The following is a 13,733-nucleotide window of genomic DNA, read 5'->3' as shown; positions in this document are numbered from 1 at the left end:
ATCTGCTGGAGGGTAGAGAGGCTCTGCAGAGGGACCTTGACAGGCTGGAGAGATGGGCAGAGTCCAAGGGCATGAGATGGAACACATCCAAGTGCCAGGTTCTGCACATTGGCCACAGCAACCCCAGGCAGTGCTACAGGCTGGGGTCAGAGTGGCTGGAGAGCAGCCAGGCAGAGAGGGACCTGGGGGTAGTGGTTGCTAGTAGGCTGAACAGGAGCCTGCAGTGTGCCCAGGCAGCCAAGAGGGCCAATGGCATCCTGGCCTGCATCAAGAACAGTGTGGCCAGCAGGAGCAGGGAGGTCATTCTGCCCCTGTACTCAGCACTGGTTAGGCCACACCTTGAGTCCTGTGTCCAGTTCTGGGCCCCTCAGTTTAGGAAGGAGGTTGACTTGCTGGAAGGTGTCCAGAGAAGGGCAACAAAGTTGATGAGGGGTTTGGAACACAGCCCTGTGAGGAGAGGCTGAGGGAGCTGGGGTTGCTTAGCCTGGAGAAGAGGAGACTCAGGAGTGACCTTATCACTCTCTGCAATTACCTGAAGGGAGGTTGTAGCCAGGTGGGGGTTGGTCTCTTCTCCCAGGCAACCAGCACCAGAACAAGAGGACACAGTCTCAGGCTGCACCAGGGGAGGTTCAGGCTGGAGATCAGGAGGAAGTTTTGCACAGAGAGAGTGATTGCCCATTGGAATGGGCTGCCCAGGGAGGTGGTGGAGTCACCATCGCTGGAGGTGTTCAGGAGGAGACTTGATGTGGTGCTTGGTGCCATGGGTTAGTTGATTAGGTGGTGTTGGATGATAGGTTGGACTTGATGATCTTGAAGGTCTCTTCCAACCTGGTCTGGTCTATTCTATTCTATTCTATTCTATTCTATTCTATTCTATTCTATTCTATTCTATTCTATTCTATTCTATTCCTTTACTAAAGTCAATACTGATGATCATTGTTTGGCAGTTACTCCTCTGGGAGCCATGAGGACTGAGGAAGCAGCTGCCATTGCATTCACAGAACTAACCTGCAGCAGCAGAATTGGATCCATGAACAAGTTTTTCCTCCACCACTGTTTGCTGGGGGTTTTATTGGTTGGGTGGGTCCTGTTTGCCCTGCACTTGTTTCTGTTCAGTTGGTTCTCAGAGAGAACTATTGGAAAATAAGTGATCAGACAAGTTGTTCTGCCCAGAAAGCACCTCTGAAAGCAAATCTCAGCTGGTCTGCCAACAAACCTGGATGAGGGAAACAGAGAGCACTGATGACACAAAACCGGGTGGAGTGGCTGACACACCAGAGGGTTGTGCTGCCACTCAGAGAGACCTAGAGAGGATGGAGTGTTGGGCAGGGAAGATTTTAATGAAATACAACAAGGGCAAGTGTGGAGTCTTGCACCTGGGGAAGAACAACCCCATGTACCAGTATAGGTTGGGGACTGACCAGCTGGAGAGCAGTGAAGAGGAAAAGGTGCTGGGGGTCCTAGTGGATGGAAGGTTGACCATGAGCCAACAATGTGCTCTGGTGGCCAAGAAGGCAAATGGCATCCTTGGGTGTATTAGAAGGGGTGTGGTCAGTAGGGCGAGAGAGGTTCTCCTCCCCCTCTACTCTGCCCTGGTGAGGCCACATCTGGATATTGTGTCCAGTTCTGGGCCCCTCAGTTCAAGAAGGACTTCAAGGAACTGCTTGAAAGAGTCCAGCACAGAGCCACAAAAATGGTTAAGGGAGTGGAACACCTTTCTTATGACACAGACTGAGGCAGCTGGGGCTCTTAGCTTGGAGGAGACTGAGGAGTGACCTCAATAATGGTTATAAATATGTGAAGGGTGATTGCCAAGAAGATGGAGCCAGGCTCTTCTCAGTGATGCCCAGTGACAGGACAAGGAGCCATGGGTGGAAGTTGAGGCATAGGAAGTTCCATGGAAACATGAGGAAAACTTTTTTCTCTGTGAGGCTGACAGAAGACTGGAACAGGCTGCCCAGGGTGGGTGTGGAGTCTCCCTTTCTGGAGCTACTCAAGCCCTGCCTGGATGTGTTCCTGTGTGATCTGCTCTAGGTGCTCCTGCTCTGGCAGGGGGGTTGGACTGGATGAGCTTTGGAGGTCCCTTCCAACCCCTAACATTCTGTGAGCTCAGGAGTCTGGTCAACACCTGTTGTTGCTGCTTCTTTGGAAGGCTGCTTCCTGTGTGCTCCTGGCACAGTCAGAGGTACTACTGCTGTGTGTTCTGTTGCAGGTGGTGGAAGTGCACCAGCGCACCATTGACTCCTACCTGGAAGATATCATCCTGAGCGGCATAGAGCGGGCTGCTGAGGAGCGAGCGCGGGAGGAGGTTCGGAGAAGGGCTGCGGAGATCAACGACATCGCCTACGAAATGCAGCGCCGGTGCGTTGAGAGAGGCACCTCAGGGGCTGCCTGCAGCACTTGCAGCCTGCATGGACATCTGCACCTCTGGTTATGTGTAGAGCCTAAGAGAAGGGAAAGGGGCAGAGCAGTGCTGTTCGGGATCACTTTGTTATTATAGTATCGGTCAGGGTTGGAAGGGACCACAAGGATCATCTAGTTCCAACCTCCCTGCCATGGGCAGGGACACCCCACACTACATCAGCCTGGCCACAGCCTCATCCAGCCTGGGCTTAAACACCTCCAGGGACAGGGCCTCAACCACCTCCCTGGACAACCTATTCCAGGGCTTCACCATTCTCATGGGGAAGAACTTCCTCCTCACCTCCAGCCTCAATCTCCCCACCTCCAGCTTCATTCCATTCCCCCTAGTCCTATCACTACCTGAGATCCTGAGCAGTCCCTCCCCAGCCTTCCTGTAGCCCCCTTCAGATACTGGAAGGCCACAATTAGGTCACCTCGGAGCCTTCTCTTCTCCAGACTGAACAGCCCCAACTCCTTCAGTCTGTCCTCACAGGAGAGGTGCTCCAGCCCTCTGATCATCCTCCTGGCCCTTCGCTGGACACCTTCCAGCACCTCCAGATCCCTCTTGGAATAGGGGCTCCAGAACTGGAGGCAGTACTCCAGGTGGGGTCTCAGCAGAGCTGAGCAGAGGGGGAGAATCACCTCCCTTGCCCTGCTGGCCACACTTCTCCTGATGCAGCCCAGGATCTGATTGGCTTTCTGGGCTGCAAGTGCACACTGAGAGCTCCTGTTGAGCTTTTTGTCCACCAGCACCCCCAACTCTCTCTCCTCAGGGCTGCTTTCCAGCCAGTCCCTGCCCAACCTGGATTTGTGCCTGGGGTTGCCTCGACCCAGCTGCAGGACCCTGCACTTGCTCTTGTTGAAGCTCCTGAAGTTGACTTGTGCCCACCTCTCCAGCTTGTCCAGGTCCCTCTGGATGGCCTCCTTTCCCTCCAGCTGTCTGCTGCACCACACAGCTTGGTGTCATCATGAAACCTGCTGAGGGTGCACTCAGTGCCACTGTCCATGGCATCCACAAAGATGTTGAACAAGACAGGTCCCAGGGCTGATCCCTGAGGGACTCTGCTTGTCCCTGGCCTCCACTGGGACATGGACCCATGGACAACCACTCTTTGGGTGCAGCCATCAAGCCAGTTCTGTATCCTGGTGCATGGGAACCCATGCTTACTACCTGGTGCCCACCCAACAATCCCTCAGAGCTTTATTTCTATACAGCATGTGCCAGATTCCCTTTGCAAGTCACTTGTGGGATCTGTGAATCACTCTTGTTAGACTTCTCCATGCCAGTGTGATGCTGTGCCTGAGCTTTAAGTGAATCTGGGAGCTGCCTAAAGCCATACCCATTCATTCATTTACACTGGTACAGAAAATCCATTGGAAAGAGATGCCTAAAGCTGCAGCTATACAGCAGCCTTGGCTTCTGGGGTGGCTGTTCCTTAAGAAACTGCCAGTTTCCATGGGGGTCAGTCATGCTGATGGCTGCCTGACAAGGCACTTTGAGCAGAGTGAGTTTTTGAGAACACCAGAGTCCTGTGTTTGGCTGGGATGTCAGCAGTGAATACTTTTTAGGACCTGCCAAACCTCCAGTGCAGTTTTCTATGCTCTTTTTTTCCACACACACCCCCCCTCTGGAATTGAGCCATAAAAATCCCAATGACACAGTGACTCTCCTATGGTACAGCAGCTGTGTATTTTGTAGCTGGCTGAATGCAACCAGAATGTTGAGATTCTTGGGGAGAATAAAGCGTGGATAATGCATGCAGCCCCTGGGCCAACTGGGAATCCCACCAAACACTGCCATGGAAAAGAGCATGGGGAGCAGCCAAAACCAGAGACACAAAAGAGGAGAATTTAGCAAACTCAGCAATGGGCCAAAGACTAAATTGACAAAAGAGCACAAATCCTCAGAGGTGGCTGCATGTCTAACTCAGTTTGTCACTGCTGAGGACTGGGCTCTTAAATAACCTTCGAGGAAAAGGAGCCTAAGGTGATCTTCTCCCTGCAACTGCTGTGTGCCAACTGCTCTGGCAGCATAGTGCACAGGGGAAATGTCCCAGTGGAGGCCAGGGACAAGCAGAGTCCCTCAGGGATAAGTCCTGGGACCTGTCTTGTTCAGCATCTTTGTGTCTGCCATGGACAGTGGCATTGAGTGCACCCTCAGCAAGTTTGCTGGTGACACCAAGCTGTGTGGTGCAGCAGACAGCTGGAGGGAAGGGAGGCCATCCAGAGGGACCTGGACAGGCTGGAGAGGTGGGCACAAGCCAACCTCATGAGCTTCAACAAGAGCAAGTGCAGGGTCCTGCATCTGGGTCAAGGCAATCCCAGGCACAAATCCAGGCTGGGCAGTGACTGGCTGGAAAGCAGCCCTGAGGAGACAGACTTGGAGGTGCTGGTGGACAAGAAGCTCAACAGGAGCTCTCAGTGTGCACTTGCAGCCTGCAAAGCCAATCAGATGCTGGGCTGCATCAGGAGAAGTGTGGCCAGCAGGTCAAGGGAGGTGATTCTCCCCCTCTACTCAGCTCTGCTGAGACCCCACCTGGAGTACTGCCTCCAGTTCTGGAGCCCCTATTCCAAGAGGGATGCGGAGGTGCTGGAAGGTGTCCAGAGAAGGGCCAGGAGGATGAGCAGAGGGCTGGAGCACCTCTCCTGTGAGGACAGACTGAAGGAGTTGGGGCTGTTCAGTCTGGAGAAGAGAAGGCTCCCAGGTGACCTCATTGTGGCCTTCCAGTATCTGAGGGGGGCCTACAGGAAGGCTGGGGAGGGACTGCTCAGGATCTCAGGTAGTGCTAGGACTAGGGGGAATGGAATGAAGCTGGAGGTGGGGAGATTGAGGCTGGAGGTGAGGAGGAAGTTCTTCCCCATGAGAGTGGTGAAGCCCTGGAATGGGTTGTCCAGGGAGGTGGTTGAGGCCCCATCCCTGGAGGTGTTTAAGAGCAGGCTGGCTGAGGCTGTGGCCAGGCTGATCTAGTGTGGGGTGTCCCTGCCCATGGCAGGGGGGTTGGAACTAGATGATCCTTGTGCTCCCTTCCCACCCTGACTGCTACTATGATGCTATGAAATAGTGACATTGTCACTTCTCTCAGGATAAAGGGAGGCAGAGCTTACAATGACTGCTGTGAGAATACACTCCCTTGAAAACAGGGAGTATTTACCAGGGGTGTCTTGTGTTTGCAAAGGTGATCTAGAGCAAAACCACTAACACCATTCTGCAACTGTTCTGCAGTCAAACTCACCTGCAGTCAGAAGAGATTGTAGCAGAGCTGGTTTATGATTTCCTGATCCCAGAAGCTGAGAAAATGTCTATGAGAGAGAAAGGTAAGGAGTCCAATAGCTTCATTCTTTGTGGACTGCTTCACCCTCCTCACTCTATCTCGCTGAAACGAGAGATGCAGTGCCAAGAGTTGTCTCAGCTCTGAGATTACACTTCTGCAAGTTAAGCCCTCTGACCCCTTTTCACCAATTTCTCATAGGCTTTAGTCTTTCAGATGGTGGCCTGAATTCAGACCTGCTAGAAATTTGCTGTTATCTGCAACAATAAAACTACCTGAAAAGAAGCTGCCCAAAAAAAGGAACTGGGAAAAGTCTTTCTGCAGCATGGCTGCCAATTGTCCATTATATGACACCTTCTTAAAGCTACAGAACTCTTTTAACAGGCAGACTTAAATATGTGCTGTATGTGGAAGGAAGATTATATGCTTTTCTATGCTTACCTCCCCCCTCCTAAACTGGGTAAGCAAAGATAAGGTTGGCTGTAGTGGCATCATGTTTTAAACAGGTAGTCTTGCAGCTGTAAGAAGTGCTTCTGTTCAGCCAAACTGGCATCACAGCTGTCCAAATACAGAGGGGAAGGCCCTGAAAGGCTGTGAGTCACACTGAGTACCATGAATAAATGGAATGTGCTGCCCAGGGAGGTGGTGGAGTCACCATCCCTGGAAGTGTTGAAGAGGGGATTGGATGTGGCACTTGAAGCTATGTTTTAGTTAGTCATGAGGTGTTGGGTGACAGGTTGGACTTGATGATCTCTGAGGTCTTTTCCAACTTTACTGATTCTATGATACTTATGTCCTCCTCACAGTGTAGCTCCCTGGAGGTGTTCAAGAAGGGATTGGATGTGGCACTTGGTGCCATGGTCTAGTAGGCATGAGGTGTTGGGTGACAGGTTGGACTTGATGATCTTTGAGGTCTTTTCCAACCTAGTCAATTCTATGACTCTATGACTCTTAACTGGGGTGTTTGCACTGACCAGCATGCTCAGGAGCCTGTGGCTAAACCAGTCACCCCTAGGGAGTATGATGTGACCTAAGAAAAGCAATTGTACCACAACAGAGCCTGAAGTGGTCCTTGCTGCAGTGTGTTTCTCTGACTTGAGAACAAAGGCATTTTGCTGCTTTGTGAATGAAAACACAAACCCTGCAAATGCATTTTGTCATCTCTGAATTGTGCAAACTTTTTGCTTCCTAGCTTGTATACTTGGCACAATTCAGCAGCTGGCAATTCTGCATGAGCTTAGATCAGCTGCTTTCTCCTTAGACCTTCTTCTGCCAGCCTGCCAGAGCAGGTGATGCAATTTTAGTCAATGAAGCCTGGAGCTCAGGCACTAATGCAGCTTAGCCTGTCTCAGAAAGGGGAACAGGAAGAGAAGACCTGGGGATGGCCAAAGATTCTGGATGTACAGAGATACCACCAAGGAAGAATATGAGTACTGGGCAGCAGCTAATGAGCAAAGCACCTCAGAGGCTCTCCCAAGTAACAGAAGGGAAAATATCATAGAGTCATAGGATCATGGAATCAATAAGGTTGGAAGTGACCTTAAAGATCATCAAGTCCAACCTGTCACCCAGCACCTCATGACTACTAAACCATGGCACCAAGTGCCACATCCAATCCCCTCTTGAACACCTCCAGGGATGGTGACTCCACCACCTCCCTGGGCAGCACATTCTAATGGCTACCAATTCTCTCTGTGAAGAACTTTCTCCTCACCTCTAGCCTAAACTAAACTATATCTTCAGAATAGAATAGAATAGAATAGAATAGAATAGAATAGAATAGAATAGAATAGAATAGAATAGAATAGAATAGAATAGAATAGAATAGAATAGAATAGAATAGAATTAACCAGGTTGGAAGAGACCTTTGAGATCAAGTCCAACCTATCACCCAACACCATCTAATCAACTAAACCATGGCACCAAGTGCCTCATCCAGACTCCTCTTCAACACCTCCAGTGATGGTGACTCCACCACCTCCCTGGGCAGCACATTCCAATGGCCAATCTCTCTTTCTGGGAAGAACTTCTTCCTTACATCCAGCCTAAACCTCCCCTGGCACAGCTTGAGACTGTGTCCTCTTCGTAAACACCTGCAGCGATGGTGATTGCTTTCCAGGCAAACCCTCTGTAGCTGAGCTAGACCCAGACAAAAATTCAAATGGATGCTGATAGAAGTAGAGCAATAGGTGATACAAGTACAGGAGCATCAAACATGAGCAGGTGAAATATGCCACAGTGTTCTTGTGGCAGAAGACATCAAAAGTCAGGAAAAGACCTGGCTCTTACTCTGTTCTGCTATTGCTGCATGGGGTGGAGGGGACTCCATACACCTAAGAGACAGCTGAATTCTACCAAGTGTATGCTCTGATGAAACCATACACCTCCTTCACAGTGACACATTCAGGGTGGCAGGATCAGCAACTGTTCCATGCAAACCCAAAGGAAACAGTAGCAGAGAATGGCATTAGTTCTGGTGAGCACATCAGTGTATTGTGCTTCTGTGGCAGCTTTGAAAGCTTTCCCTTCAGTGAGCTAGATTATTCATTAAGAAACTGGGGGTTTACACCCTGGCACATGCTTGAGCACATACCCCTTCCTTCACACTGGCAGGAGGTGGTCTGAGGGTACAGCTGTCTGGCCTGCCAGAGGAGCAAATCCAGCTGTAGAACAAAGATTTGAGAGCCTGCAAGTTCAATCTTTGCCTACACTTTAGCTCCCCCTTTAAACATCTTTCTTTTGCCATGACCTAGATTTCAATTCTCTTCTTTTTTCCTGCTCTATGCATGCAAGAAGGGATTATCTAATACTGGCCATCCCCAAACCCTTCTGCACCTCAGCTCTAAACCCTACCTTACTGGGAGCAGAAGTCAGTGTGCTGCTATTAAAAGACTTGCTTTGAAAAGGACAGCCACTCACCAAGCTGAGCCTGCTCTCTTTTAGCTGGAATCCACTGTGGATGGAGGAAGGGACTGCAGCAATACCCGTGGAGAGTATTCCCAGTAGAGTTGATGCAGTTCATGCACCACAGGATTGAAGCCAAAATGCCTTGGGTAGACAAAGCTCTCCTGGGAATTGAGAGCCAGCTGGTGAAGGTCAGCTTTTCAAATGCAAGTGAGATCCAGTTGCATTCACTGTTGGCAAAATGGACCTGAGAAAGGGATAAACATAAACAGGATGGGTTAGTAACACTGAGTGAGTGAGTCAGTGACAGTGTGCAGAGCTGTATGACGGTGTGCAAGACACCAGAGGTCCAGATTCAGTTAAAGTACAGCTCAGCCTTACAGCAAAAACAGACCAAAGCAGCAGGGAAGTCTTGGGCTTCTGCAGGGAAGTGACACAATGACAAGCAGAGCTCATTCCTGCAACATTCCACACGCCCTCCTTACAAGAAGGCAGGATGTCAACCCCCAGGGACTGTTTGCCAGCATCTTCAGTCTAGAGAGAGAAAAGAAGGAGCAAAGGATAGTGAAGAGCAATGAAGAGAATGGTAGGATGAATACTTTGGCTTGAGTAATTATTTCCCAAGAGGTGGGCTGGAAGTATATACAGATGGGACTGGATGAAAACTGTAGAGCACAGCTGAAGAGCAATCTTGCAGCAGCAGCAAAAGGGAGGCAATAAGGTAGATGTCTTGATGTGCCTGTGTTGTCTCCAGGGCTTGCTCTGAACTCAGTAAGAGTTTCTGAAGTGCAGGCAGAATCACAGTATAGTATCAGTCAGGGTTGGAAGGGACCACAAGGATCATCTAGTTCCAACCCCCCTGCCATGGGCAGGGACACCCCACACTAGATCAGCCTGGCCACAGCCTCAGCCAGCCTGGGCTTAAACACCTCCAGGGATGGGGTCTCAACCACCTCCCTGGGCAACCCATTCCAGGGCTTCACCACTCTCATGGGGAAGAACTTCCTCCTCACATCCAGCCTGAATCTCCCCACCTCCAGCTTCATTCCATTCCCCCCAAGTCCTATCACTACCTGAGATCCTGAGCAGTCCCTCCCCAGCCTTCTTGTAGCCCCCTTCAGATACTGGAAGGCCACAATGAGGTCACCTTGGAGCCTTCTCTTCTGCAGACTGAACAGCCCCAACTCCTTCAGTCTGTCCTCACAGGAGAGGTGCTCCAGCCCTCTGATCCTCCTCCTGGCCCTTCTCTGGACACCTTTCAGCATCTCCACATCCCTCTTGGAATAGGGGCTCCAGAACTGGAGGCAGTACTCCAGGGGGGGTCTCAGCAGAGCTGAGCAGAATGGGACAATCACCTCCCTTGCCCTGCTGGCCACACTTCTCTTGCTGCAGCCCAGGATCTGATTGGCTTTCTGGGCTGCAAGTGCACACTGAGAGCTCCTGTTGAGCTTTTTGTCCACCAGCACCCCCAAGTCTCTCTCCTCAGGGCTGCTTTCCAGCCAGTCACTGCCCAGCCTGGATTTGTGCCTGGGATTGCCTCCACCCAGATGCAGGACCCTGCACTTGGTCTTGTTGAAGCTCCTGAGGTTGGCTTGTGCTCACCTCTCCATCCTGTCAAGGTCCCTCTGGATGGCCTCCCTTCCCTCCAGCTGTCTGCTGCACCACACAGCTTGGTGTCATCAGCAAACTTGCTGAGGGTGCACTCAATGCCACTGTCCATGGCACCCACAAAGATGTTGAACAAGCCTGGTCCCAGGACTGATCCCTGAGGGACTCTGCTTGTCCCTGGCCTCCACTGGGACATGGAGCCATTGACAGCCACTCTTTGGGTGCAGCCATCAAGCCAGTTCTGTATCCATCTAGTGGTCACCCATCACACCCATGTGTCACCAGTTTGGAGACCAGGATGTGGTACGGGACAGTGTGGAAGGCTTTGCTCAGGTCCAGGTAAACGACATCAGTTGCTCACCCCTCAGCTATTCATTTTGTCACCTGCTCATTGAAGGCCACCAGGTTGGTCAGGCAGGATTTGCCCTTGGCAAAGCCATGCTGGCTGTTCCCAATCACCTCTTCACTATTCTTCTGAGCCAGCAGTGCCTCCAGGAGAATCACAACATAGGAGAGGGCAGCTTTCAACTCCAGGCTTCCGGAGGCATGCTGCAGTTACCAAACACTGAAGGAGAAGTTATTTGAGATGCCTGATAACATGTCCTGGGTGGTTGTGCCCTAAGCTGGAAAGCAAAACACTTTGCCAGCGCTTCCCACTGTGGGGGTTAGCTTCAAAGCTAAATGCAAAGTTGGTTGCTGCTATTAGGTGGCAGTAGAACACTTCCAGCCAAAGTTAGAAGGGCAGGATTTTTTCTCCCTGAGACAGGCTTTCCCACAGCTGCAGGGAGGCTAAAAGCTGTCCCTCCCTTCTCCCCTGCAGGGAGCCCGTTGCTGAACGTTTCCAAGTATAACCCTTGCCTCTTTCTTATGCACAGTGAGGCAGTCCCAAAGAAAACACATCTATGCTGCTCACCAGATCATCCACAGGGGCACAGAGAAGATACTGGCTGATCTGGCAGTACCTCAGGAGCCATCTGACAGCGAGATAAAGGGAGAGCCTCCTGCTGGGACAGCTAGTGCTGCTCTGAGCGGGACAGCTGCTGAACCAAGGGCAGCTGACAGCAGTTGTTCTGCCCCACTTGCACACGAACCAGCTGAACTTCTTTGTGAAGGAAGGCCAGGAGAGACAGCAGTGAACCCCTCCAATGGATCAGACCAGGATCCCACAGCCTCCTAGAGGTGGAAGAAAAGTCAGGTGAGTTTCCTTTGCTCTCTGTCATTTGAGCTGGGCACATGGCGAAGGAGAGGGAATCACGTTCCCTTGACTCCTTTTCAGTGCATCCAGAATGGGCAATACTCCCTCTCCCTTGGGCTACCCCTCCTGCTGCCTGCCAGCAATGTTGTCCTGGAGCCACATTTTGGTGTGGCAGCCCCAGTCCAGCACCCTCCACCCATTCCCCACCTAGTTGTGCACCTCATTAGCTTATTTTCCTCTTCTGATTATTAAGGGACGCTCGAGTGGGAAAGCAGCATCAGCATTCCTTGTTTGTTTTCCAGGCACAGCCCAAGGAAGATCAGTACCTGGGCTTTTGATGGTATTTCCTTGCATCAGTGACATTAAATGGAACCCATATTCCAGCAGTGGGGAAGTTTGAGCGGAGAGCACAGCCGGAGCCTTTCCCCAAGCACGTCCCTCTGGTTTCCTCGGCGGAGTACAGCAGAGCAGCTTCCTGCCTTAGCACTGCTAGCAATAAAGCACTGCAGAGGAATGGAAATGGTCAGATCTTCCATCATCTCTTCACACAATTAGTCCCTGCATAGAGAAATGGCACCCTTGACCTCAGCAGAGCAGCTCCACTGCCTGGCTGGCACCAATAACCGCGGCTAGGTGACAGCAGAATGACGTGGCAGAAGCAGAGGTAGCTTCTGCGAGGAGCCCATGAGCCACTGCTGACAGCTTTGCCAGGAATGTTCTTGTTTGGGCTGAGCTCTTCTTGCTGCTTCTTTTCACCCCGAGGGAGAGCAATTCTGGGAAGAATCTTCTTTTCCTTAGCAGAGCATTCCTTGCTCTGGCTTTCCAGCTCCAAAGGGCTACACAGGAGGGACGCCGGCTTTGCCTGCTTTGCCAGCACGAGGGTGCTCCAGCTCAGGATGTCGGCGATCAGCAGGCTGCAAGACGGATCAGAGAGCTGTCAGGGGCTTGCTCGGCTCTCTGAGAGCCCTCACCTGTCAAAATTCCTGAGGCCTGTGGCTTTAGCATCTGAAAGGAGCACTGACACTGTGACAGCATCAAACACAGCAGCGTTTGGAGGAGCAGGCACCGCCACACCCAAAATGCTTACTCACTGATGGCCACAACTTAGGCAACAAAGAGCAGTGCTGGCTCTCCCTGGGCTGACCTCTGAGTGCTTCCTTCGCTTCTCTGGAGCTGGGAGCTGACAGCCCTGTCTTCCTGCTGGGCCTGTAAAGCCTCACTATGGTCCAGATAACTAATCCTGAACACGGAGCTGCTGCTCCTCCAAACCAAAAATCAGCAGCTGGGCAAAAACTGAGGTTTTGTGAATTGGGATAGGGTTGAAGGAGGGGGAGCAGCATGGAGGGAGAAGAGAGTGAAAAATCTGAATGCCTTTGTACTGCATTGAGCTGTCAGTCACAACTGGAGAGAAGGATCTGAGAGCTGCATCAAGAAGCCACTGCTGGCCTTCAGGTCACTGAATCAGGGCCAGCAGGTAGCCTCTGTACCACAAAAGCTGGCAGCAATCAGAGATGGGTGAGGGTTTGGTTAGGACTCCATGAGGATGATCCCAGCAGGGGTCTGGGAGAGTTCTCACAGCATAGGTAACTCATCAGTAAGTGGGGAGGGGGTGAACACAAAGCCAGGAGCACTCACCAGGGCGTGGGAGGAAAGCTGTGCAGGGATCAGCTCTGTGCCTCAAGCCACCTTGGATGTATTTAGCCTGGTGGAAGGAAGGGGGCTCACAGGAATCACAAGATCCAGTGTAATAAGAGATGTGGAAAACCTGATGCAGCAGATCAGTGGAACAGGAAGACCAATCCAGTGAGGCATTTGGTGTGTTTCTGAGGCAGGCTGTCAAATAAACACTCTCCATGTGGCTGGCTGCAGAGTTTGAGGGGGGGTTAAAAAGAGAAGCAGCATTCCAGCAGGTGTGGAGACGGACTTCGGGTGCAGATCTCTGTTCTCCTGCAGGGATACAGTCCTCTGGCACAACAAGGAGGAGGCAGGGGACTCCAGATGCTGTGCACAGGCTGAGCTCTACATGCCTTGGCTTGTGTTCTGAGTCAAGGGACACAGTCAGGGTAAAGCCATCTTCTCCACATGCCATTGCCTAGAAACTGCCTTCCGCCGTCGTGTGCGTGGCTGTTCCTCGAGCCTTGCAGGGTGTGCTTTGAGAAGCAGCACAGAGAGGGGGAACTGGGATCATAAATCAAGAGCACATGAATGTGGCATTCCCTCTCCCAGCAGGAGACAACAGCCTTTAGGGGGGGGGAAACAAAGCACAGCAGATGCTACCAGGGCTGCATCAACGCAGTGAGACGTGGGGAAACTCTTCCCGTCCCCCTGTCCTTCCCTCAGTGCAGTGGAAGCAC

The 13,733-nt window shown here is 51.6% G+C and overlaps 1 protein-coding gene across 3 annotated transcripts in view; it reads left to right on the top strand.

The window, feature by feature from the left end:
* The window catches only part of CFAP91 (cilia and flagella associated protein 91), a 49,677-nt gene extending 36,225 nt beyond the window's left edge, over positions 1-13,452 (top strand). For all 3 annotated transcript variants that reach the window (XM_068165943.1, XM_068165945.1, XM_068165944.1), the window contains 4 exons: positions 2,213-2,361; positions 5,627-5,718; positions 11,060-11,379; positions 11,682-13,452. In XM_068165943.1, the coding sequence (XP_068022044.1) occupies positions 2,213-2,361; positions 5,627-5,718; positions 11,060-11,361 (543 nt within the window). In that variant the 3' untranslated portion in view covers positions 11,362-11,379; positions 11,682-13,452. The remainder of the gene's footprint in view (positions 1-2,212; positions 2,362-5,626; positions 5,719-11,059; positions 11,380-11,681) is intronic.
* The last annotated feature ends 281 nt before the right edge of the window (positions 13,453-13,733 follow it).

Source organism: Melanerpes formicivorus, unplaced genomic scaffold (genome assembly GCF_026170545.1).
Source record: "Melanerpes formicivorus ecotype bairdi unplaced genomic scaffold, bMelFor1.0.p_v2 SCAF_95, whole genome shotgun sequence".
Lineage (NCBI taxonomy): Eukaryota > Metazoa > Chordata > Aves > Piciformes > Picidae > Melanerpes > Melanerpes formicivorus.
The sequence above is the reverse complement of the archived record's forward strand: the minus strand, read 5'-3'. Positions and strand labels throughout refer to the sequence as shown.